The 26339-nt window shown below is 43.9% G+C and overlaps 1 protein-coding gene across 1 annotated transcript in view; it reads left to right on the top strand.

Moving 5' to 3' along the window:
• The window catches only part of LOC147732886 (glycerol-3-phosphate dehydrogenase 1-like protein), a 174581-nt gene that overhangs the window by 20371 nt on the left and 127871 nt on the right, over nucleotides 1-26339 (top strand). The window contains exon 2 of the mRNA XM_086957430.1: nucleotides 21295-21472. Within this exon, the coding sequence (XP_086813556.1) occupies nucleotides 21295-21472 (178 nt within the window). The remainder of the gene's footprint in view (nucleotides 1-21294; nucleotides 21473-26339) is intronic.

Genomic DNA, 26339 nt, shown 5'->3' with positions numbered 1-26339 from the left:
TTAAGACCATATGTGCAATCGCTGCCCTCTTATATTCAGGACACTAAGCACATACTTAATGTTATGTCAGACGTGACATGGGATGAGGGGATGTACTTGGTAACATTAGATGTGGTTTCCCTTTATTCTAATATAGAACATTCCCTAGGCATTTCGGCAATGGAGACCTTCCTCAACAAGAGACCGGTAGAGTTTTTTGAACACACGGGGATGCTGTTAAACATGACTGACATTGTTCTGAAGAATAATGTGTTTTTATTTGATCAGAAGTGGTACAGACAGCGCCTTGGGACCGCGATGGGTTCCATATTCGCTCCGTCTTTTGCTAACCTCTTTATGGGGTGGTTTGAGGCGGAGTGGATCTGGGGCCATCGGGGACGGAGATGGATGGAATACATTCAATACTGGGGCAGATATATTGACGACTGTCTCATGATCTGGACTGGTTCGCTTGTGGACCTACATTGTTTCTTTGATTACTTGAATGGTAATGATGTCAACCTACGATTTACTACCAAATATGATGAGAGTAGAATAGAATTCTTAGATGTTGAGTTATTTGTAAAAGACATGAGACTCTGCTCGAGGATGTTCAGGAAAGATACTAGTTGCAACGCAGTTTTACATGCAACCAGCTGTCATCCAAACTGTCAGAAGAGATCTATTCCCTATTCAGAGATGACCAGAGCAAGGAGGAATTGCTCGGAAGACGAGGATTTTGAATTCAACTTACAGGATATGTCAAATAGATTTATGGCAAGAGGATATAACAGAGAAGTAGTTGGCAGGGCTAGGAGGAGGGCTAAGAATCTACAGAGGCAGCATACTTTAGCGAATAAAGAGATTACTGGTGAACGTACAGATAAAGTGAGGCTGATCACGCAATATAATACTGAATCTAATACGTTATACTCTATCGTTAACAGACACTGGCATTTATTGAAGGCAGATAAAGACTTACTGCCATTCATAACTACTAAACCTTCTATCACGTACAGGAAGGGCAGGACACTAGCCAATGATTTGAGCCCTAGTTATCCCACCAAAACCAGGAGAGAAGTGTGGTTTGATGATTTTAGGAAGGGCTTTCATAAATGTGGGCGTTGTAACTCATGCAGATGGGCAGAGAAGAAAGTGCTTCGTTTCAGTTACAATGGCTCAGACACATATGCCATAGATGCATTCATTAATTGTGATACCACTTATGTTGTATATGTTATTGCCTGTTCATGTGGTCAGATATATGTGGGTAGCACCATTAGGAGACTGAGAGATAGAATGGTAGAGCACTTCCGTGCATGGAAGAATGGTGACACCAGATACCCGATAGCAGCCCATAGTGTGCAGCACCATGATAAACAAGAACAACATCAATTCAGTTACCATGGAATAGACCATGTTGCAGCAGACCCTAGAGGTGGCAACAGACAACTTAAACTCAGAAGAAGAGAGGTAATCTGGATTATGAAGCTTCGGGCTGTGAGTAGGGGTTTGAATATTGACAATGAGTATCAATATTACCTGGGGCAGGATTAGCTATGTCCATATTGTTGTTTCTGGCTTATACATTATATGTTGCACTTGCTATACATAGAGGATGTAATTGTAATGTTCTGTGTCTGTTTTTAATGTACATGCAAACAGGGTTGAGAAATGATGTATCATTGGTATTTACACTATTCAATGTCTCTCAACTGTGTAGATATACTGCGTCCAGGTACTTTTCCTTTCCTCTGTGATTTGCCAACTACTACTGTGATGTATGGTAATATGTGGGGTGTATGTTATAGGATGCACACTCATATACTTGTTATGCGGGGTTATTGTCTTTCCTTCCGCTGGCAGGGAATCCACCTGTACACTTTTCTTTTTCTCTTTTTTTCTCTTTATTATTTATATGCACCATGTAATTTGCCCGGTTACACGGGGTGATACATCATTTAACTTTATAGTGGACCCGACTATGGAATGCATGTGTATTGCTTTCCACTTGATCCGATATTGACTTACATGTCATCTTATTGGATGACTATTATTGTTCAGGTTTTTCTGAGGCCGCCTATTAGCGCCCTGTTCCTCATCCACCTTTTCAGCCGTGGATAATATGAAACTTTTGTGAGTGATGGCGCCGTTATTAGCCAGTTATTTATGCCTGCTTTAGCGTTAATGCAATTTTGCGGTGACATGTGACTATTTATTGTCATCCGGCATATGAACAATAATTGAATAACGTGGAGGATATATTACCACGTATATTGGCCCCTCTACATAACGCCGATATTTGGCAGTTATTTACACTTGCTCGCACGTTAATGTGATTTCGTGGTGACATGTGACTACTTATTGTCATCCAAGATATATACGATATTTGAATTAACACGGAGGATATATTACTACGAATATTGCTACCCCTATATTATTAGGATATGCATATACTTAGAAGTAATACGCGAGTACACCATTACAAGATGGCGACCGCGGATTTTTCATTGAAATAGACATTTTAACATGGCGCTTACAGCAGACGCCAGAGCACAGCGAGGACACTTGCCGCTGAACTACGGGTGAGTGTCCTCGTATACATTGCCCGACACTAGGCTTGGCATGGGGCGATAACTGTGTATGAAACCGGTTTACTAAACGGTTTCCTTCGTGTTTATAGGTCGGGACTGGGATGTTGTTCCGGACTTAACCGTGAAGATCCTGGTAAGACTACTACGAGGGGAGTTATGTTCAGAGTATCGGTGAATTATATTTGGGAGGCTTTCACTCACAATTTTCTTCCTGTGATTCTGTTCATAGGTCCTTGATTATAGATACGTGATTTGCATCACAGTTATTACTGTTTGGTGCGGATTTGACTGGGGACTGAGCCGAACCTTAGAAATATATTGGTGAGAATGCACTTCGTCTATCATAACGGACTTGATGAATAGCAGCATGAACATTTACAGTGAATGTTTACACTTTATATATATATTCTTTTAGCGCCCCAGCACACAGGGACCTGCATTATTGGAGTGGGTGAGTGGAGATTGTATATTAATTCCAGTAGTGTATACTATTGAGGTATATGTAGAGTTTGTTTACACTTCTTCCATTGTATGAACACTTTATTTTAGAATGAATGTGACAGTGAAGATAGGATATCCCAGTTAAAGTCAATAACAGCAATACAGTGGGTGAGTTATCGACTTACGCCCGAGTGGGGCATTACGCACGTAAACTTAAGTTGGGTCTATACTGCACTGGATCATATGCATAATGTCGATTGTTGGCAGCAATAATGTACTATTCTGCAGGACTTTTGCTCCTTAAATTTGTTGGAGCCAATATTTAGGCTTCTGCCATGAACGCAGGGAGCGGTTGTAAATATATATATCTCCTAGTATATCTTAGTAATGTCTGTTTTCTTACACCGTTCAGACATCGGTCGGATATTGTTGGAGTGAGAACAGAAGTCCTAGAGAGGATTACATATATAGCTTCAAGGTGAATTTGAAATTTTACTCTTTTCTCTCTTTTCTGTTTCTGGCGTATAAGGTACACAACATTAGTTGGCGACCCTTGGTTGTTGTATTTCTTTTCTCCTATTTTTCTCCGATCTGGAGCCCACACATCTGTTGCACAGGGATATTTTTTCGGTGGTGATGGGGACTATAATTTCTTTCCCCACTAGTTATTTATATGTATGATTCTAATACAGGGCCTTTGTATATTGTGTTTCAGCCCTGAGGAAGTCATTGTGTGAGATGTACACACGACGAAACACGTGTTGGCAACTTGACCTTCACCACTTGTATTGATGTACAGAAGAATTAAGTATTGGATACGAATTTGGAACATTTTGGAATTAAACTTTGAAGGACAATCTAAGGACATTTTCTATATGATTTGTGGTTTGCTGATTGATTGGAATCACCAAGGAAACTTGATTTACTGATTACTGATAATTGTGTGCTCAGGGGTATAAGGAACTGTTCTATTTCTGTTTGTTACGGAAAGATAGGGGCGTTGGATACGCGCCCTTCCCCTAGATGCACCTAATCTAAATAAGGATACAGGTATTACATTTTCCCTGATATTAAGAGGAGCGCCCTGATTTTGTTTTGTATCCCAACATTGGACATATATGAGATTAATTGGCCAGCCCCTTCACTCTAGTCATTTTCCCAGGTCTGCTGTTTCAGTTCTTGAATGCAATGGCTTCCTTTTTTGCGTTCTTATGACATTTTGTGGACATTGCTTGTACACGGTTCTAGGGTGAGAACGGCATTCTAAAAATACTCCCTTTTGTACAATAACCCGTAATGAGCAGGTGTGCAAAATGAGCTGTGGCACATTAAGGCCTTCAAGCACCTGGGGCCATATTACAGTAATTACTCCTGAGGCACAACAGGTATTTGCACCGCTTTGCTGTATTATAGAAGTGGGCACAGACGCTTGTGCGTCCCCTTCAGTGAAACCGATAGTGCTGGTGAACTTAAAGGGCGAGCGCTACCTTCAGGAGGCATTCCCTCATTTGCATAGGGGCATGCCTCATGCAAATGAGGAAATTATTCAGCTCACGCGCCATATTAAAGGTGCAGGCACAGAGGAAAAGAAGCTCTCGGGGGACGCACTCAAAGTGGGCCACCTTCTGAAGGGTGGAGAGGGAATCCTGTGGACCCCCCAGATATCCTCTTGCAAGCGGGTGCAGTCACTTACTACACCTGGAGAAGGGGGATGGGAGCACACTGCCTCACCTCCCAACACAGTTCGCCCCTAAATGCAGTTCACAGTGATTGCTTACTTGAAATTTAGCTATAGTGGTTCACCAAAGTTGGTGCAAGTTAGTGCTGTAAATCTCTAGTCACGTGTTTCTGGATATTATCCTCCATTGGTAGAGATAAAAAAACGGAATTCCTTCTGAGGTTGCTGGAAAGGCTGCCACAGTCTCTCAGGTCTCAGTATCTCTCTCTGGCACACAGGTGCATCTGCAAAAGCTCGTCCGCTCAGTGGCTCAAGAGAACCTTTTCAAACGGAAAGGGGATGGGTGCACACTGCCTCACCTCCCAGCACAGTCCGCTTACTGCACCTGCCTGCAAGGGGATCTCTAATCCCATGTAAAACTACAGGCGGGTGCCGCCTGCACTGTGAAAACACGAAGCAGCTGTATACAGAGTCTCTGTGTTTTCACATGTGGCAGTGTGGGTTTGCAGCTGCCCTGGGGGCAGCACATTCCCAGTAATAGCGCACACATTCATTGTTTGCACCAGGCGCACCTTCTAATGAAAATTCATAATACTTCCCCTGCACTGTTAACACACGGAGAGACTACAAGCAGCCGCTCTGTGTTTTCACATGAATGCCCTGTCTTCACTGTTATAGGTCGTACTTTCATTTCATTGTTTGCACTGGGTGCACCTTTTAATAGGTGCACACGGCACAAGCAATCAAAATGCATAATATGGTCCCAGGTAGGCTTGTCTTTTTTGAGATGTCAGTTATGGAAAGTCAGTAGCGTTTGCAAATTTAAGTCCCGATTTACTGCTTGTTTACGTGGCCGCTTTCATGATGCTCCGGTACAACTGATAGCGTCAGTCACGTTTCTGGCATAAAATACATTGTGTGGTATAAAGTTGATGCTTGCAGCTCAAAATGGTTTTGCATTGTGGAGCACCATCCTTTCTTTGATCAAAGCAAAGGGCACGTAAAGGGACAAGATCAGACCAAACACTTTTAGGTTTGCACACAAACCAGATCTAAAATAGCCTGACCAAACTTTTAGTGAAATCGTAACACCAGATAAAAATATGTTCAAACAGTTGTCAGCCAAAATATAGTCATTAAGTGAAATTTCAATATTTAACGTGGCGTACCCTTGTGGCATGGGACATCTTCATTTTGGCAGTAATACAGCTTTTTCAGCATGGCCGATAACATGATAGACATGTAAATGTTATTTAGTGCTGCACTAAAAAGTGTTTTGCCATTTGGGGTTAGCAGTGCTGCTGATTTTCACCCTGCACTGCATGAATATTTATGTATCTATGCTCTCATGTCATTCGGCCATTGATTAGGAACTCTAGGCTTTTGACAATGGCATCAGAGATTATGAAAACCCACAACATTTTTAAGCATATTCAGGGCATAAGGTATGTTTTATATCCATAAGTAGCTGTAAGAAGATAGGTTGAAGATAGGTTGACACTACAGCCCAACTCATATTCAACTTAAGCTCATGGATGACTCTGATGAATTTCAATGTAACCCTCAAAAGTCATAAGAAGTCTTTTAGACTGGTCTCCTGCCATATCAAGAAGTCCCTACTCAACTGGTGGGTGATGAAAGTGCATTCGTGAAAAGCAAAAGAAAAATGTCCCTGGTGCACAGGGAGTATTTTCTCTGTGAGGCAGGCTTATACTGAAGATGCTGACTAACATCAATTTTTTCATCTCCAATATGACTTCAAACTGGTGACGCTCTTTGAACTTAAAGTCTAATTGTCGCCTACTCAGATGTATAATCCATTCTGCAGTAATTTGGATTTCACTTACAAAAAAATTGGACAGAATCCCTCTCATTCTAGGCTCCCTTAAAAGGCTAACACTTGAATCTCGCGCCACTTGTAAGATAGCTTGTCTTATCTACAAAGTCATGTACCTACGTTTCCCTATGTACTTCACACAAAACTAGAATTGTCTGATAACACCAGGACCCAAGAAGCAAAAACAAAATGTCCAACCTCAAACTCCACTTTTCAGGGACCCTTCCCACCAATAAAAAGGCTTGCTTCTCAAGTTTACCTTCTCAAATGCAAACCAAAAATCTTGTACTAAATCTGCCCTAGCTGTCCACTTTGCTTTGGCAATACATGTACCCTGCTAATGATAGAAATATCAATGTATAAACATTTTTATTTGCACTGCTACTGTGCTTAAAATGTCATGGCTTTAGATCTTCCCAGGCTATCAAGTGACCCCCAAAGTCACCTTCATGTGTTAACTACACCTTCATCCTTATTCCCACTGTCTTTTACCTGCCTTACGGTTACTGATCACAAATGGTCAGTTGCTGTTTTCTTCAAATATATAGATTTTCTTTGTGCCATACTGTTGTACGGCTTCTGAGTGTAAATGTACATCTCTCTCCTTGTTGTTCATTCTATCTATGTCTATGACGCCCATAGATGTTTGTGCAAATGTCACTGTCATCTCAATTAACTTTTGTTGTTGTGCATGTTGTCAACATTTCTGGTGTAGCATGATACTGTTAACTAAATAAGAAGATACACGAGTGAAGACTGATGAGGGGTTGGTCAACATGAGCAACCGAAGAGTAGACTGATGCGTTGCCACGACTTTGAATATAGCCTCATGTTTGTAAGATACTCATGGCATTTGATTGGCAACACCATCCAAACAATGACTCTTGTCTGAGCAGGCCAAAGTAGACAAAGTTTAATACAGTGCAAAGAAATATTCTCTCCTGTGTTTTCCATTGGGCCATCTTTTGCTGTTGCACACATGTTTGCATTAGTCATCTTCCACATAAAATCATAATAGACGGTTATTTTTATTGATTTTTATGTTGCATAGATCAGAAGTCACACGTCACAAAAATAATATCGTCAATCAAATTCAACACTAACACTTGCAAACCGTATATTCTATATCACACGTCTGACCCCCAAGGTCCGAAGCATTCCTGTTGGAAGGAAGACCATAGGAAGGTGAAGGAGGAGAAAAGAAAAGGCCATCGCTCCATATTGAATACTCTCCAAAGCCCCACTAAGGGCACTTTTGCTCTATATAAAGCTCTGTTAACATGCATATGTATAAACCTCAAATAAATATTACCATCCCAGTGAAACCGCTCCGCTGTTCTTCTCATGTAATGCTTCTACTCAGATGATATACCTCAGTCTTTCACAAATCCTACATGTGACTATGCCTTCTGACTCTGAAGTCTCACCCTATACGGCAATCATGATGAGTATCACCTTCGATAAGATAATCAAGGCCCTTGCCATCTCCTCCTAAAGGAAACACTGATATACCAGGTTAAGAGCATAAAACCATTTTTTTAGGAGCAACGTTCAGGAACTTTGTTTTGTTCAGGCTTAATTTTAGAAAGAGATTTAAGAACCACGCTTGCGTCTTCATATGTCCCAGGTTAGTGCCTTATTTTCAGATACATCTGAGTGTTTGGGGGACATTCAGACTAATATCCCTCAAGTCTTTGATTAGTGGTTAAACATAGAGTTTCAATTGTGTGGACGACAAGATGGAACCTTGTTGTACTCAATGTGGAGAAGGCGAAAGATATAACAAATGTTTCTCGATTTTAAATATGTTTGAGCTGCCCTTCAGATATAATCGGAACCAGTGAAGAGAGTGCTATAAATCTAAATCTTGTTTTGAAGCGTATGTAGAATTGTAATGTAGTTTACTACATCAAAAGCTGCAGTAAGATCTAGAAGAACTAGGATGTAGGCTTCTATCTTGTTCATGACTTTCAGAGCACTGGCAAGCGCATTTAGTATGGCTGTTTCAGTGATACAATCACCCCTAAAGCCTGATTAGTTTAAGTCAAGGAGGCTATTTCTTTTAATGTGTTCTTCCAATTGGGCAATATTTTCTAACCTTTTGCCCATGAAGGCGAACAGTATATCCAATCTGTAGTTGTTGAGTTGATCAGTGGGCCACCCTGAGTATGATTTGGGCCACCCTGAGTATTTCGCTAAGCCTGAATCACTAGACTGCACCAGTAGAGATTCTATAAAAAAATAAAGCCATGACACATCTGGAGAATCTTAGACTTACATCCGAAATGTTTAGTGTTATGAAAAGTCAAATGATTTTCACCACTTTTGATATGCAATCCTATCTTAAAGCAGTTGTAAACGCCAGACATAGGTTTGTCTTGACTCATTTAAGATTGGGCACCTTTCACTAATTGGTCAGTTTTCCAAATATGAATGACTGGTCTACAATTTTAACTAACTGTCCTTGTAATGATGCATTGGCAGAAAACACCATAAACGTTGTGTTTTTTTCTGTAAATTCTATTATCAGAGGAAGCACTACATTGTACCAATTTTAAGACGTGTACACTTTACGCAGTGTCGACCTGCATATTTATACCTACAATCTCTGCCTTCCTTGGAGATTTACTGCAGTATGTCATCTTTCTTGTGGGCTGTTCTCTACACCAGAAAGAACATTTCTTTAGCTCTTCTAGAGTAATGAGACAGTGTGACATTTTTCATGGTGTTATGCTGGGTTGTAATGTACGTCAATGTACGACATTATTTATTGTATTCTTATACGCCTATAATCAAAAAGATGTAAGAATGTCTGCTAGGGTAGGTGGGGAGCACATGGTGAATATGAGGTTTTTGTTTTCTTCTCCGCTCTAGTTCTGTGGTATTTCAGCCAATTATACTACAGGAGGTATACATTAATGCGGCAAAATAATTCTCCTAGATATGATTGTACATCTTTTTTCTATTTTTTAACTGTTTCACACCTGTCCTTTATTATTGGGATACTGTAGTATTGTGATTTGATTTTAAACTTCCTTTTACTACTGTGCTTTTATTTTGTACCACTTCGTTGTATAATTAGGCATATACTCTGAGCTGGTCCTATGAATTGTATTTTGTATTTTTTATGCTTTTTATAACTCAATTGTATTATATACTGCTTTTATGGATGGCTAATTGCCTCCAAATAAAGTTATTATTGAATTGAGTTGATCAATGTCTGCTGGTGGTTTGTCTACAACCAAGAGGTTGCTTTGATGTATCACTAATGATTTTGTTAGCGAGAAGGGTATTGTGTTTTCATTATGTGAAGGCAGGGGTGGATTTTATATTGGTTTTGTTAGTAATTCTTCTGATATAGAATCAGATGTTTCCCACTTCTTAGAGTCTTTCCTTTTTTGATTATTTTGCAGGGGTAATATCCTCATTTGTGAGTATTTCCTCTCTCACATTTTGGTTTTAGTCAAAAGATGACACACTGTTGCATTTGTTATTTGAGCTGACTTTGATAGGGAGCTGCAATGCTTTGGTTTTCTTGTTGAGCGAGTGGAATAGTTTCTTTGCACTGTTTTCTCCCATTAAGCCAAGTGTGAAATAAGGCAGATTTGGCTTTGAAGATTTTCACTTACATTACTTGCTGTCTTTAGAGCGTTATCCTACAACTGGGTTTGATTTTATCCTATCTGGTTTCCAGTGCTCCAACTAATTTTCTTTCCTAAGTCAAATCTTTGGACAACCAACGTTCTCACTGCTTTGATTTTACCTTTCAGATGAAAATAGCCCACTCTCTCCAGTGCGATAGCTGCTATAGTATTGTAATCAGTTGTTAGTTGAGCTACATCACTGCTAGACACATCAATGTTAGAAGCATTGGGCCAAGTGCTGTTGTTTCAATATCTTTCAGGTTTCTGAATATAATAAGCTGGTGCAAAGGGTGTGCATCCTGGATATCAAACCCGCAATATCGATGGGACAGAATATCGAGGATAAAATATAAAAACAAACACCAACAGGTGTGTAAGTCTAGATTTTCTATACCCAACTCCACAAATATACACCTGTGCGGTACATATACCTTCAAGGTATGTAGATGTGATTTAGAAGTAGCAAATCTATACTTCCCTTTATGCACTTACCTTTCGATATTTTGTCCCTTAATATTCTGTCATCAGTATTCTTAAAAGCCGATATTGTTGGTGTTGATAGTCATTAGTATAACCAGTGCAGGGGCTGTCCTTTCAGTACTGTATTGAGGATTGAAATCTCAATAGGAATTTGACGAGGATCTGACAATTCATAAATAATCATCACCTTAACATTTAAATTGCCCTCTTTGGCTGTAATGAGGTCAAATGAAACTCCTCTGTTATGTGGTGTTTGGAGTTATGGAACTGCAGCAGATGGTTGCCGTATTGTTGACACTGGCACCCGAGTGAATGCTGAAAACTACAGGTAGATTGTTCTTGGAATAGTCAATTATTTCAAGATTCTTAGAGCGGATACATTCTTTGACTTTCTCTAGAAAGAGGTTATTGTGGCCAAGTCTATTATACATAATTTTGCAAATAATGGATTTTGCATTGTTAGCTTGCTTTTCTTTACAAGGCATTTGAAGTACTGAAAGTTTGGTTCATGAATAATTTTTCATTTAAGGATTTCTATATAAATAAGAGCTACCTTTCTATCTGCACTATGAATTCTGAGGATGCCACACCCTGGAGGTAATAAAAGATCTGACAGTGGTTGGGAACGGCTAGTAATCCAGGTTTCAGTGAACCCGATCAGGTCTAAGTCCTTACAGGGTAGCGGATCCGATTTCAATTGTGTGAGTTATTACCCATCAGCAGTTGTGCAATGTGCAGTTCAGAATACCAAAACTTGTCAGTTTTGAGTTTATGTTAACATGACGTTCTGGACTGGCCTCCTTCTTCCCCTGCTCCTAGTTATTTCTTACATCTTCTGCCACCTTCGTGGCCCACCCATTTGTGGTGCCGCTCACTCATCACTGTTCCATACCTGGTTCACTTCTTGTCTGGGATTTTTCCCTGTGACCGTAGCCTATCCCAGCCCATGTATTTTTTGTGGATGTGGAATCCAATCTCAGAAACACATATAACGTTGCTATTTGACCCAATGGATCAGCATATGAAGAGCCAAGCACGTTTAAAGTGTTATTAAACTTGACATTACTTCAACATTGAGATTTAATGAACTGTAAGTCATTTCTACCGGTTGACACTGCATTGTTTACTATCAGGATATGATTGTCATGAGTGCTAACTAATTTGGTGGTGAGGATGTTATACCACAATGTACTGGTTATAATGTAGACGTGCTAAAATACTGCATCCCTAATACCGACAACCAACATATCACCAAGGTAAGTAGATGTGGAGTTAAAAATATGAAATCTATAGTTACTTATAAATATTTTCTGGCATGATACATTGGTAGTTGATATCCTGGACATGATATTGTGCCCAGTAGATTTAGAACCACGATATTGTGAAACACAAAATTTTGGGTTGTACTTCCACTTTAATGAATCTGGAATGGGCTTGAAGTTAGTGTTGATGCATCACACTTTCACCGCAGAATGTTTGCTCTGCTATCCTGCCTGGGAACAGCTAAACGCAACAAGGCGTGTCACCAAAGGTTGTACTGGAAAATCTGCCTTTAGGGAACCAATCAACAGGTGCTGGGATCAGTGCACCACTGCATACCAGTGGTGTTTCCTGACTAATTTCACTAAATCCAAAGCAACCTGGGCAAAGCTGCCATTTGCCTTTCTGTGCATACCTTCACAAGCCATTGCTCCGCGGGTTCTGCTTGTTGACTAGTATGGCCCAATACATGTGTGTGGAACTCTGTAACATATATGTGGGAATGTGACAGAGATAGCCTCTACATCCCTGACAGTGCTTTAAATGGGCTGGTATTGAGTACCGGCACTTCTTTATTTTGAGAGGGAGAGTAGCAGCACTTCTCAAGAGAAATGTAATACTTCTAATTAGAGAGTACCGGCACTTCTCAGGAACAAGCAGGTACTCTAATACAGAGTACTGACTCTTCTATTTTTCCATTTCAAGCACTGACCCCTGAGATTTGTGGAGGGGGTTCCTTTCAGTGTGTAAGTGAAGAGATGTACATTATTTTACTGATCTGCATAGTCACACCGTGTAATCTAATGTATATCGATGCCTTTGAGAAGAAGGTGGAGGGTCTTCATAGAACCAGAAATATTTCGCCCCTTTCAGAAATGTGTAGCTTTTCTAGATGTATAATGTATTCAATACTTAACCAGTTGGGTAGCGAAAACAGATTACTGGTAATACCTCGGTTGTTGGTTCTGTGTAGTGCATATTGCTAAGAAACAATAAGGGGCCTTTTGACATGAAATCATATGTTATGCATGCACAGTAGTATATTTATTTGTAAAGTTTTATATAGCGCGCACATGTTATACATTTCCAATCGATCTACACACATCTACATTATGGAGTCGAGGTTCTTGTATTGCATAGAAACATTTGTGAAAACAAGCAATCACATGCACATGCTTTTATTATTCTGACTGTTTCAAGGGTTGAGTTGCTGGTAGAGTAATGATAGTGATTAACTGGCCAGGCAGAGTAGCAGGGGCCCAAGGGAGCTCCAGCCCACCCATGTCCCTTCAGGTTGGGGATCCTTCTTCAACATCTTGGAAATGTATTATGGCCTGAGTGGAAGACTCCCAGTGAGCCCTTAGAGGGTTAGAATATTCTATAAAGCTTTGGGCTACTTCCTTCCACAAATCAGAAAGGGGCATTCTGTGTTTCCCATACACCTCTTCCCTTAACCCCATGCATGCTCATGACGGAGCCGCTCCGTCATGAGCCGCGGTTGTGCTGTGCTCATGACGGAGCGGTTCCGTCATGGCCCTGCCGCCGCGCCTGCGCGGCGCTGATTTCGCGCCTGCGCGGTGCGTTCTATTGAGCGGGCGGGGGCATGACGGAACCGCTCCGTCATGAGCACAGCGCAACCGCGGCTCATGGCGGAGCGGCTCCGTCACGAGCATGCGAGCGCCGCTCGCCCCCCCCCCCCTTAGCGCTGCGGCGGAATTGCCGCCGCAGCGAAAGGGTTAAATGTGCCTCTTCTTCCTCTCTAGCCCAGTATGACACCTCCTATTTTCCATCAAGTATATGTAGGACCTGAATTCGTCTTCCAGGTCCTAGCTTTCTGCAAGGGCCAGGTCTATCTTTTTTCAATAAAAGTTTTGAAAGAAAAAAAAAGGGCCAGGTCTATCAGTGTATTGCCCACTCTTTTGCGCGTTGGTCGGTTAAACCCTCCTAACAAGCAGATCTCCAGTGAGACCTTAGTTTCACTGTCAAGGGACTCACCTAAATGTCAAATAATAAGCGCCCAGTAGCCCTTGATCACTAGGCAATTCCATACCATATGGAAAAAGTCTGCTGGTTACGATAAACATCTAGGATACAATCCAGGGTCACCTCCAAAGATGTCCCTGATTTTCTTAGGTCAGAGGTATGTTTGGTGTAGAAAATGAGCCTGTGAGAATTTCAGTCTTGTGGTGCCACAGTGGTGTGGAGTGGTGCAAAATGGGATAGACTGGCATAGACTGCAGTGGCAGAGTAGATTGTTTCAGAGTAGAGTGAAGTGGTGTAGAGTGCAGTTGTATAGAGTATAGTGTCAAAGATTGTAGTGGTGCAGAGTAGATTAGAAGGTCTTGGAGTGGATTGGCTTAGAGTGGAGTGCCATTGCGTTAAGTGGCGTAGAGTTCAGTGGCTTAACATTTAGTGGCGTAGTGTGGTATAAAGTAGAGTGGCAGAGTATGCTGTCATAGAGTGCCGTGGTGTATTGTAAAGTGGCATGGAGTGCATTGGCATAGAGTGCAGTGGCGCAGATTTGAAAGGCGTAGGGGGAAGTGTTGTAGCATACAGTGGTACAGAGTAGACTAGAGTAGCATAGAGTGCAGTGGCTTAGAGTATAGTGACAGAGTGATTTGGTGCAGAGTAGATTGCGTAAAATGGTGTAGAGTGCATTGGCCTAGAGTGCAGTGGCAAAGAGTGCATTGTTGTGGAGTGGCGTGGAGTAGTGCACAGTGCAGTGGATAAGATTGTAGTGCTGCATAGTAGTGGGGGGTAGAGGGCATTGGCCTAGATTAGAGTGGAGTGGAGTGGTGTAGAGTCGAGAGGCGTAGAGTGGAGTGGTGCAGAAAAGAGTGCAGGCTCACAAGATGAAATAGGTTCCATAGCGCTGATTTCCATATGTTATGCCCCCTTTCAAAGGGGCCTTCATGGCACTAGGTCATAATCCCTCAGTAGTACTGCTACCTGGTATACGGAAGCCCTGGTATTGTGAATACTAGGGGCTGGATTCCTGCATTCTGTATATTGGGGGCACACCAGGCACTCCTGGTGCGGCCCAAGTAATCGACTAGCGCAGCTTCAGTGAGTCATATTTAATTCTCTTTTTGGCATTTCTTAGACCAGAGCCTGTAGGCATGCATGCATTAAAAAGCCGCACCTTTATTTGGTTGGGCGTGTGCGCATTCTGTGGTTAATAAACTTGTATTCTTCCACACCTATTCAAACCAGTTCCACGTGCTTCCCTCACAGGTAATGTTTTTTTTCAGCTGCTCCCAAAAATATCTAAATCTTGCAAACTGGTGTTTCATTGAAATATGTGTGTAAAACCTCAATTATACATTAACACCTGGATATTTTGTGAGCTTTTGTTTTTTAGAGTGAATGGCAAATGTCTTTATACATCTTCATTTTGTTTGGGGGGAAATGAGCATTTTTTTTTTAATTTCATCATGAATACAGGGCCACAAACACTTTCTACCTTTTGAAGAATGGGATAAGAAGGAGGGTAAAATATATCTGCATGTGTGTTGGTATTTATATGGCGCAAACCTAGGGGCATATTTATGGGGATTTGGCGATGGCAGCGCAGTAAGTCCCTATTCTGCGTTACCCTGCATCAACGTGAAAGAGCAGAAATGCCTCATATCTATGGCAAATGGCATTCCTGTCCTTTCCTCCTGCCTGGCACCGTTTTGACAACCTAGCTCCAATGCACGCACACTTGCACCATGGTGCAAGGATCCACAGGGTGCAAGGGGGCCTGCGTTGTAGGCAGGATTGTTTTTGTGCAGGAAGGGGCACCTTCCTGCACAAAAACAATGCTCGGAGGCTTTTTCCTCTTTCTATGTGTGCTGCAAATAGAAAGATGATTCAGAAAAGGGGGTGGTGATGGACAGAGTATCTGAATTAAGCAGAACACTCCTACCCAGTCAACAGATCAGGGCTTGATCCATCACCGTTTTTTAGCTCACTGCACCATCCCAGCTCAGAACCTGGCTACATGCAAATTAGTCTGTCCCTGGCCCAGTGCATCATGGGAACAGGGCAGACCAAACTACCAAGCCAATTCTTTTACTGGAAAGGAAACAAGCTTCCGGGACCGGTTTCTGGCATTACAGCCGTCTTCGGCCCGGCTTGCTTGAATCCTGATGGTGCAGTGAGCAAGGGACTCATGTCTGAGCATACCCTTCCACGCTTATGGTGGACAAAATGATTCAGAAAAGGGGTGGTGATGGACGGAAGCTTGTTTCCTTTCCAGTTTAAGAATTGGCTTGGTAGTTTGGTCTGCCCTGTTCCCATGATGCACTGGGCCAGGGACAGACTAATTTGCATGTAGCCAGGTTCTGAGCTGGGATGGTGCAGTGAGCTAAAAAACGGTGATGGATCAAGCCCTGATATGTTGACTGGGTAGGAGTGTTCTGCTTAATTCAGAGACTCTGTCCATCACCACCCCCTTTTCTGAATCGCAAATAGAAAGAGGAAAAAACGAGAAGAAATAAAGTTCTCCCTGATGCACCTCGCCTGCGCAGGCGTATGGTTTTGGCTCATTCCCAGGTTTACATTGTCTGATAAATCTGTGCATGTGTCAAAGTCCATGGGTGTTGCACGGGAACACCCATCGCAAAGCCCATGGAACACTTTCTAGTGGGGCTCTTCCGCCGGCCGAAGACACACAAGGTACAGGTCAGATATGCAGCCCTATCCCTGCTCTTAGCAAAAAGGAACATAGCCATGCAATGGCGGGTGGCTGCCGGCCCCTCATTCGAGACATGGGTGGGAGCGATGAAAAAATGGGCTATGGCAGAGGAAGATACACTGCGGGAGGAGGAGGCAAGGGGCCGGCGGAAGAACCCCATATCCTTGGAGTGGGCCGCACTGTCCCATCAATTCCTGCAAGCCCACCGAAGCGACGCCCCGGCCGTCTCATAACACGCAGCAGCATCCCCGTCAGCACCAACGCCTCTCTAACACGCACATGGCCTAATCTCCCATCCCTTCCTCACATCCCGCCTCCCCAACTGAGCGCCCTAGTTCTTCCTCCTCCCCCCCCCTCGTCATCGTCCCCCTTCCTCACAGATATGCCTGGTACAATCTGTTTAACACTTTGGGTGCTTGAGATTTTTTCCTCCTGTGCTGCATTCCCTGATTTCCCATTGTTCATGACGAGCTGAGCTCGTCATGAGCACAGCTCAACCGTGCCTCATGACGAGCTGAGCTCGTCATGACCATCGAAGGGGTTAACTCTGCCCCCCCTGCCTCAGCCTTCGCCCCTTGATTCCCCCCCTCCCCTAGTTGCTTCTCCCCTCTTTAGGGTACTCTCTCCCATCTCCCTGTAGTCACATGACCTATGGTCTTAAACTCCCTCTTCCCACAACTGGTACCTAGTCCCCCCCCCCTCCTTTCCCCCGAGTACCACCCGCCGGTCTCACGCTGCATCAGTTATGTGTGACCCCATGTCCTCAATCCGTGTATTATCACACTATTGTATACATTCTATTGGCATGACTGCACTGTCGTACCACCTCCAACAGCGATTGATGTATTGTGAAGTTTTTTATTGCCACAAAAGTTAATAAAAATCATTTGAAAAAAAAAAAAGAAATGGAACACCTCCTAGTACAGAGTAAGGCAATGCAGCGATTTGTGCTGCCTTGCCTTACTCCATAGGGCTTATTTACAAGCCCCTAACTTCAGCTGTGCAGGAATTTGAATATTGGAAAAAGTGACATACCAGTACCGCAACGGACTTGTAAATAGGTTCCCATATTTATGAGGCCATTCAAAGCCACATGAAGTCGCTTTGCGTGGCCTCATGAATATAACTTTGTGGTTTGCGCCTCTGTTCCGTCACTAAAAGTAACGCTACGGTGACGCAAGGGTATCGTAAATATGCCCCCTAGTTTGGAGCAACACAGCGCTGAGTATCATAATACATAATAATATGACTTGTTTTTCTTCCATTTCAAAACATTCTCAAAGGGTATTGCTACGATTTTCCTACTGAATGTTACTCCTAAATCTTTCAATTAAATGTTCGACACTGACCGCACAATAATGGAAAACTGATATGGCCTTGGTGGGAGTTGGACTCTGGACCTGCAGATCTCACCAGATACTGCTGACTCAATAACCCGTCTTGCCTGTTATAATAAGAAGGGGCTTTGAGAAACAGTTCAGAATTGTGTACATCAAGTAAAGTGTGCATTACACATTTTTTCAATCACATGGCAAATATTTTGATTTTTTTAAGCACAAGAAAGTTAATTTACATATCTTTAAGACATTGCTTGATATTTAAAGTAATAGAAATTGGTTATTTCTCCAGTACACTTACGCTAGTGCTATATCCTTTCTATTCATAATATATTTAGTTCAGTGTTTGTATAACGTCAACATGTTATGCTATGTTAATATGTTATGTTAATATGATTTCTAAAGTGCACGAATACCCGGAGGTGTCTTGGCGCCACCATATGGCCTGTTCAGAGCATAATGCATACAAAAAAGCCATAAAAGTAGTTTTGAACCTATAAACATGGGGTATAATCCCAGAATCAGCACTTTTGTAACTGTGAACGACCACCTAATCTCCTTTTACTTTAAAGCAGTGGTTAATTTGAGCCTGTGGTTCTCACCTGCACTTATTTTTGGGGATCGGCACTTCTTTTTCCTCATCAGACATTGACCGAGAATAAGAGTGGGAAAACGCACACTGGGGAAAGGAAGAGAAAGACGGAAAAATTGTCACAAAGGGAGAAAGCAGGAACCCGCAAAAGTGAAATAAAGGGGCAGTAAGTGTCTGGTCGTGGATTAAAGAGGCATGAGATGGATTCAAGGCTACGCATTTGAGGCGGCATTTGAGCATAGCTGGTAGGCTCCAGCACTCATTCCAGTCATTAAACACTTTACTTTCAATTTTCTTTTGTGCTGAGGAACTGGTGTAATGTGTCCCCATCAGCAAGGCAGGACTGGTCATATCAGGCATCGGGTGTTTTCCCTGGAGGCTGGAAGGGTAGGGGGGCTGCTTTTGTAGCAGTGCAGCAGAGTTCCTTGTATACAACAGTTTTCAGGCAACAATAAAAGTGCCATGATAACTCTGGTAATTTATGTACCTGCTGGAGAGAGATCGGAGTTTTGTCTGGTGGCAGTTTTGACTCACCTAAGGTAGCGCAGAGGGTTAATATGCCTGCTTCAGTGTGTACTATGCAGGTCACAGAGCAGTATTTTATGTGCATAGCTCAGTGGTTTACAACTTTTGTCAGAGAGACCCTTTTATTACTGTGAAGTTTATAAGTTACTATCGTAATCTATGTTAGCAAGATGTTTTTTCCCCAGTATTTCATTATCCTAATTTTGCTAAAAAGGATTTGTTTAAGTAGAAGTAAATTCTTATTAGTAAAGTCAACCCTAACCACTGTGTTACATTCTGAATCCTGAGGCTGTGCTTCCCCAGACCAAGCACTCTTAAAAAATGCCTACCGGTATGGGTGACATGTGAATCCTACACCTTATAGTCCCCTTTGTCTTCGTAACATTTTCTATACGCAAATTAACACACGTATAATTCATTGTCTGTGTGTTTGGGTGTGATGTAAAATGCTCCAACACCCTACACTGGTATAAGAGGCGCTATAAAACAAATGAAATTCACGTGAGTGAGTGGCTATGGAGAAGTAAAAGGCAGTGCTGGAGGGTGATAATGGGGAAATCATTGAAGAGACCCAATAAAAATTGCTGTATCCTGGTGCACTGTAAGATCATCATTTACTATGCTTTAAAAGCGAATACAATGTAATATATAATGTAAAATGTGTTGCTGAATCTACCATTTTCCCCACATTTTCGTGGAGGGAGACCCCCCTGCAAGCCCCCCTTGTAGTGGTCAGGCTCGCTCACTGCGTTTGCTATGCACAGTAAGGGGGCTGTTCTGACAAAATCACAGACCCGGCCTGCCCATCAGAGCTCACTGATTGTAGTTTAATTCTTGAAAACCTACAATTTCACCCAGAGCTAAAATGCACCTCTATAAAACAGCTGAGGTGAGGCCAGGGATAAAGCTGCTTTTATCCTGGACATGGTTTGTCTCATTGCTGGTGTTCTGTCTCTTAAAGTTCTCTATTAGTGACCCGCAGTCTCTGGTGCACGTGCAACAGCATTTCAAGCAGGCCCAATGGCAGGGCTGTATTTTTACTCTCTTCGTTTGCTGAAACTACAGCAAGCTTCATAAACACTTTTGCCAATTGTTCAATGGCTCGAGTTGGAATAGGAATTCATCCTCCCCTCGAGTATTTGGATGCATTTTATGTCTTTCCTCTGAGTTTCAGGAGAGGTGTAAAGTCCTTGTGCTTCCTGCCTGACTTGCGCATAAATTATGATGCATAATTAGACACTTCCAGGCTGGTGCCTAGGTGGGACGCCTTGGGAGTGGGGCAGCGCAGGGCAAGGGAAGAACAGATTCTGACAGTGACGTAAAAGAAAATTGTGGGGCACACCTGCAGAATGTGAAGAGGGACCTCTAAGTCTCCCATATCTCACAGAAATTCAATGGCCTTGGGCTAAATAGAGACCCCCTGAAGGGTTAATGGACCCCTGAATGTTGAGGGTTGCCCTGCACCACAGGATCTTATGAAGATTTCCCTTTACACTTTACAAGGTGCTCTTGAATGAAAGAGGAGCAGGCCCCATTGTGTCCGTCTCCGTCAATGTGACAAACCCCTTTGAAACCAGAGGGCAATCAGCAGTCAACCCCCTCTGTGTGGACTCCTCCAAGACCCCCAGGGCATAAGTGGCGGCCTTTACACTGGGGCCAGATTAGGATGCCCACCCTGCTTTGCTCGTACCTCTGCTGTCTCCCTGGGGGCACACGAGAGTTAAAACGACCCACCATGTTCTCCTGCATTCTATTGGGCCACTGTATTGTTCTGGCCACCCTATCTGCAGATAGTGGAGTTGTAGGCCCACAGACCTGGTAATATGAGGTCTATGCGGACACAGGGTCTTAGTGCTTTCCCTGCCACTTGTTAATATCCTCTCAGTAGGAAAAGGGGGATATTTATATGTATATATGTGTGTGTGTGTATGTATTAAGCTGTACTTGCACTGTATCAGAACGATTACAGTGCTGCAACTCTGATTACACTCATTCTGTGTGTTGTAGAAGAGAAACCTGCACCACTGCTGCTCATGCTATGCTGTTCGGTGTGTCTTAGTGCAGCTTAAGAAAAACCCTTTCCTATGCAATTGTCATAACCTTTGGATTTGCCACGGCTTGGTAAGAGCTTTTACTGGCACCATGGGACGACAGGGCTGCTTCAGCCTCTAGTCCAACCTTATGATGAGTACGTCTGCTGTACAATTGTCTTCCTAGGTTTAATTTTCTGTCATTTCTTTCCTAAGGGGTTCCGCCATTGCCAAGATCATTGGTGGTAATGTACGGAAATCCAACAGGTTCAATCCCATCGTCAACTTGTGGGTTTTTGAAGAACTGATAAACGGAAGGAAACTGACTGAGATCATAAACGAAGACCACGAAAATGTCAAGTATCTTCCGGGTCACAAGCTGCCTAAAAATGTGGTAAGTCGGAGAGAGCGGGCAGTTGATTAATTGTGAAACAAACGTTCGATTGACTATTACAATGTAATTCAGCTGTACAATCCTGCACAACATCAAACCGACAATAAAGAGAGTTAGGGGGTAGTTAAAATGACATTGTATTGTATGCCACTGTAAAATATACGAGCCATGCCATCACTCCCCTTTGTTTCAAACATGATTACATACTTTCTTTCCCTCAATCCATTAGCTAAGTGCTTGATTTTGTAATCCTGTCCCCATCAAGTTTTCATCCTGATGCTTCAATGTACTTCTTTCTTTTGCTGTCAGCTAGATTCCTGTTACATAAATACCTGTACTAACACATGTGTACAAGCCAATAGACGTGCAGACACCTATGCACACACATAAACAGAGATAAACAAGACCCCTGCTCACTGGCCCCACTCCACCCACCATCCGGCGCAGACATACCCATGCACACAGAAATTGTCACAATCACAGAAAGAATCATGACTGTGGTTTATTTGTAAAAAAAAAAAAAAAAAATGCCGGTGCTCTCGTCAGGAGGCAGCTTGCTCCAGGCCAATTCTCCTGTTAGCAGTTAGCTCTTTGTTAGGCGGCGCTAACAAAGAAAGTGGGGAGAGGGTGTGGCGTAATGGCCAGAGCTGCCGTCTTCGGACCTGGGGAACCCGGCTCGATTCTCAACGTTTGCTCAACATCCTGTGATTCTGGGCAAACCACTTAATCTCCCAATAAATTAACGTATCCTTAACTGGTGCTCATGAAAAGTGCCAGTGTTGATGATTAAGTGCTGGTGCTGACCACCTGAAACCACCAGATCAAATTAAGCACCGACTGCCCTACACACCAAACCTACAGTTAGACAACGCCAAAGCAGGTGCTCATATACAAACAGGCTGAGACAGAGCTGGATGAATGCAGGATTTCTGTTCACCAGCCTTCTGAAGATAAAATCCTATTTGAGGTACAGAAATAAAGTGTGGTATTAATGGCCATTTAATACTAAGCCTGTCCTTTTTTTTTTTTAAAACACTTGGATGAAGGAATACGTAGACTTCTTGCACATCCAATGTTTGACCCCTCTGGAATGATCGTTGGAAAGTAACAATACAGTGCTTTCTGCGTGCAGGCAGATTTCATCAATGGCATCTTTGGTATGATCAAACACATGTAGTACGTCACTGCCGTAATTTCTCTAAAACTAGCATGACACACTCAGGATTGCCACATCGGCCTATATACACCGTGCATCCGGTCCTGGCCTATTCATGAAAAAGGGGAGGTGGTTCATCTGAACTAAACAGGCCCTACAACTCCCTGAAAGTACTGACTTATTAAATGAAATCTCAGGACCAGACACATGATGCTGGCCATGTACAGAGTACTTTGGCCACCCTAGTTGTACTGAATAAAGAGCAAGTATACACCATTTTAGAGATTTGAATTTTCTACACAAAGCATACAATGACACCTAGTTTAACGTTCTTCCTTCACATTCACATTTCCAGAGAGCACTTACTAAAACAAAGGACTGCGCTGTGCACTTTAATCTGAATCATTTTAGCTCTGCTGGCCAGCAGACTTTTTCATTGGCATGTTTACGTTTACCTGTAGACAATGCGGTGCCACACAATGAATCTTTGTAACGAAAAAGAGTTGGGAGGGAGGGGTGGGGGGGATGAAGACCACAGACGACTTCTAGGTGTGAAAAAGGCCGCTTTATTCGGAACAGGTGCACATTACAATAAATAAACCTCGGCAATGCCTTACAAAACTAAACCTCACTAACTTTAACGTACTAACCCCGCGCCCCCCTCCCCCGCCCCTAACTGGTCTTTTGAGCCCCGCCCCCGCCCCAGCATTACAATATTAATAACATACAATATCATATTCAACACAATACATATGCTTATAAAACCAACACCCCTGCCTGCCTTTTCATCATTTACTAACCCCAAAACACTGTAAATGCCCCAACCATAAACCGCTCAACAATCCCTGCAAAGACCCCCTGATAACCATCCCATCAAAAACTCTGCCAACCCTGGCCAAACTTCCGCCAAACCCCGCATACCCAAACAACGAGGCACCTGCTCCAAGCGACAATACAGAAAAACTCCCCCTGTGCACCAGAACCAACAAAAACGGCCCGAAGGAAAAGGGGCAAAACAGGGAAATTCCCCGAAGAATCATAAATCCCCCACCACGGGACCAAAAAAGAGAGGGAGGGAGGGAGGGGACAAAAACTAACTCCGCTACCACTCCCAGCCACCAGGTCCCAAATGACAAAATGGTGGCTGGGAGTGGCACCCAGCGCATTTAAGCGCTGGGCTGCTTTTGGGCTGCTTTTGGGCTATACTGATTCCCAGCCCCAACCCCAAAATGGACGCCTTGGTCCCTGACTCCACCCGCCCCTCCCAAACAGCACGGGGGGGGGGAGCCCCACAGTGGTCGGCTGCCCCCCCCCAAGGCCCCTTTGGGAGGGATGGGTGGGGGGGGGATGAAGACCACAGACGACTTCTAGGTGTGAAAAAGGCCGCTTTATTCGGAACAGGTGCACATTACAATAAATAAACCTCGGTAATGCCTTACAAAACTAAACCTCACTAACTTTAACGTACTAACCCTGCCCCCCTCCCCTGCCCCTAACTGGTCTTTTGAGCCCCGCCCCAGCATTACAACATTAATAACATACAATATCATATTCAACACAATATGCTTATAAAACCAACATCTTTATTAACGCAAACACCCCTGCCTGCCTTTTCATCATTTACTAACCCCAAAACACTGTAAATGCCCCAACCATAAACCGCCCATCAAAAACTCTGCTAACCCTGGCCAAACTTCCGCCAAACCCCGCCACCCAGAAAGACGGGGGGGGGGAACTAACCCCCTCTTTCTGCCCCCCAAAATGGAAACAACCTGAAAACGTCATAAACAGGGGGGGCAATCCAGAACTGTCCCCCCACCTCAGGCCACCCTGTGGTGATCCCGCACCACCAAGCACCGTGACAGCACCTCTCTCAACTCGAGCAAGTAAAGCTCCATCCCCAAACGGGACAAATGAACCCCATCGCCCCTGAAGAATTCCACCGCCTCAAACTTGATATCCCTGTGACCAACCCACCAAAACCCAGCTCCCTGCAACAACGGGAAACCTGCAGGTTGACCTCCTTGCGCGCCCGGTCAATCGCTCTAGGGTTGCGCGCCCCCCCTCCAAACTCTCCGGGGCACCAATTCCGTCCACAAGACATGGCAACCCGCCCATTGCTCCTTCAACATAGCCAGGTCCCTCTTAATCTCTCTCAGCAACACCACCCCCTTCACCCCACACAGGTCATTCTTGCCCAGGTGCAATAACAAGACATCCGGACATTGCCCCCCAACCAACCAGGAATTCAAGGACTGAACCAAGTCCTTCCACAACATGCCCCCTTTCCCTTTCCACACAATGTTAAAAAAGCGAGGATTGAAACTCAGCATCTGTCCGAAATAGCCCTCCCGAGCTTGCACCTGAGCCCACTTCAAAGGAATGCCCAACGATCCAGATGTTCAAAGCCGGGGAAAGGGGGCCCGCAACCGAACCTGAAACAAGAAAAACAATATGAACATCATGGAGAGGAGGAAGTCGCAAGCGCGTCATCTGCATTGCTCCGAACGTAGCGCTGGAAACAGTTAGAAGACCATTGCCCAAACCACATGATCTCACCCCTGGACCACCCTCGGTTACTGGCTTCCGTCGCTGCCCCAATCCTGAAAGAATGAGTCCCAAACTGTTCCCCATCCAAACTCAACTCCCGTTATGCCTTCCGCATCACCATCCGAAGCTGGTAATCCGACACCCTGCTCCCATCCGCGTGCAAAAACACCCGAGCACTTGCCATACCACCAGATACACTCTTCCACCGCCTAGCCCATCATAAAGGGCACGTGCCTCCCGCCGAAACTGCCTCCAACCAAATCCCTTTGCCCCGGCACCTCTGATCGGTTTTTGCCCCTGTCAGCCAAATGTGAACCCCCTGCTCCGCTAAGAAAACATTCTGCCACAACAAACCTGCCTTGGCCCTGGCACCCAACAACTCCGACACCCTAAACGCCCCAAAAAACATCCAAACCATAAGTGTGGAAAACAGGCAAACCTCAAAACCGTCCTTGGCCACCGCCGGAAGAACCGCAAGCAACAGAGCCAGCAACTGCCAGGACACCGGCCTGCGCACCAGAACCGACCTGCCCCGTTCCCTGTCCCAACCTTCCAACATCCGTCTTCCCAGTTCTCCCGCCGATGGGGCATAGCCACACAACAACTTGCCCATGAAGGCGATACCCGCTAGCTTCCCCGCAATCGTCACCTTCGAAAGGCCCTTATCCATCAATGCCAGCAAAAACTGCACCACATCCTCTGAGCGTCTCCACTCCTCCACCCTCCTACGCGCACCTGATGCCAAAAAGTCCTCCCACGCCAGCGCATATGCCTCGCGAGTAGACACAGACAACGAACCTACCACCAGTTGTACAACCCTACGTTGCCTACATACCACAGATGTTCCGGCATTGGTGTTGGTGCTTTGTCCGCCTCCTTGGCCAGCCCACGGAATCTCTCCCACTGCGAACGAGACAAAGCATCCGCAATGTCATTGTCCACACCAGGAATATGCAGGGCCTTAAAAGCAACGTCATACCTCAAACAACCAAGCACAAGCACCCGCAGCAGCTTCAACACTTGTTCGTCCCTGGCCGACTGCCTGTTGATGATCTGCACCACTGCCATGTTATCAATCCGAAACAACACTCTCTTATGCGCCAGTTCCTTGCCCCACAAAGTCAATGCCACCAAAACTGTAAACAACTCCAAAAAGGCGAT

The sequence above is a fragment of the Lissotriton vulgaris genome, chromosome 2_1, assembly GCF_964263255.1.
Source record: "Lissotriton vulgaris chromosome 2_1, aLisVul1.2, whole genome shotgun sequence".
NCBI lineage: Eukaryota > Metazoa > Chordata > Amphibia > Caudata > Salamandridae > Lissotriton > Lissotriton vulgaris.
The sequence above is the reverse complement of the archived record's forward strand: the minus strand, read 5'-3'. Positions and strand labels throughout refer to the sequence as shown.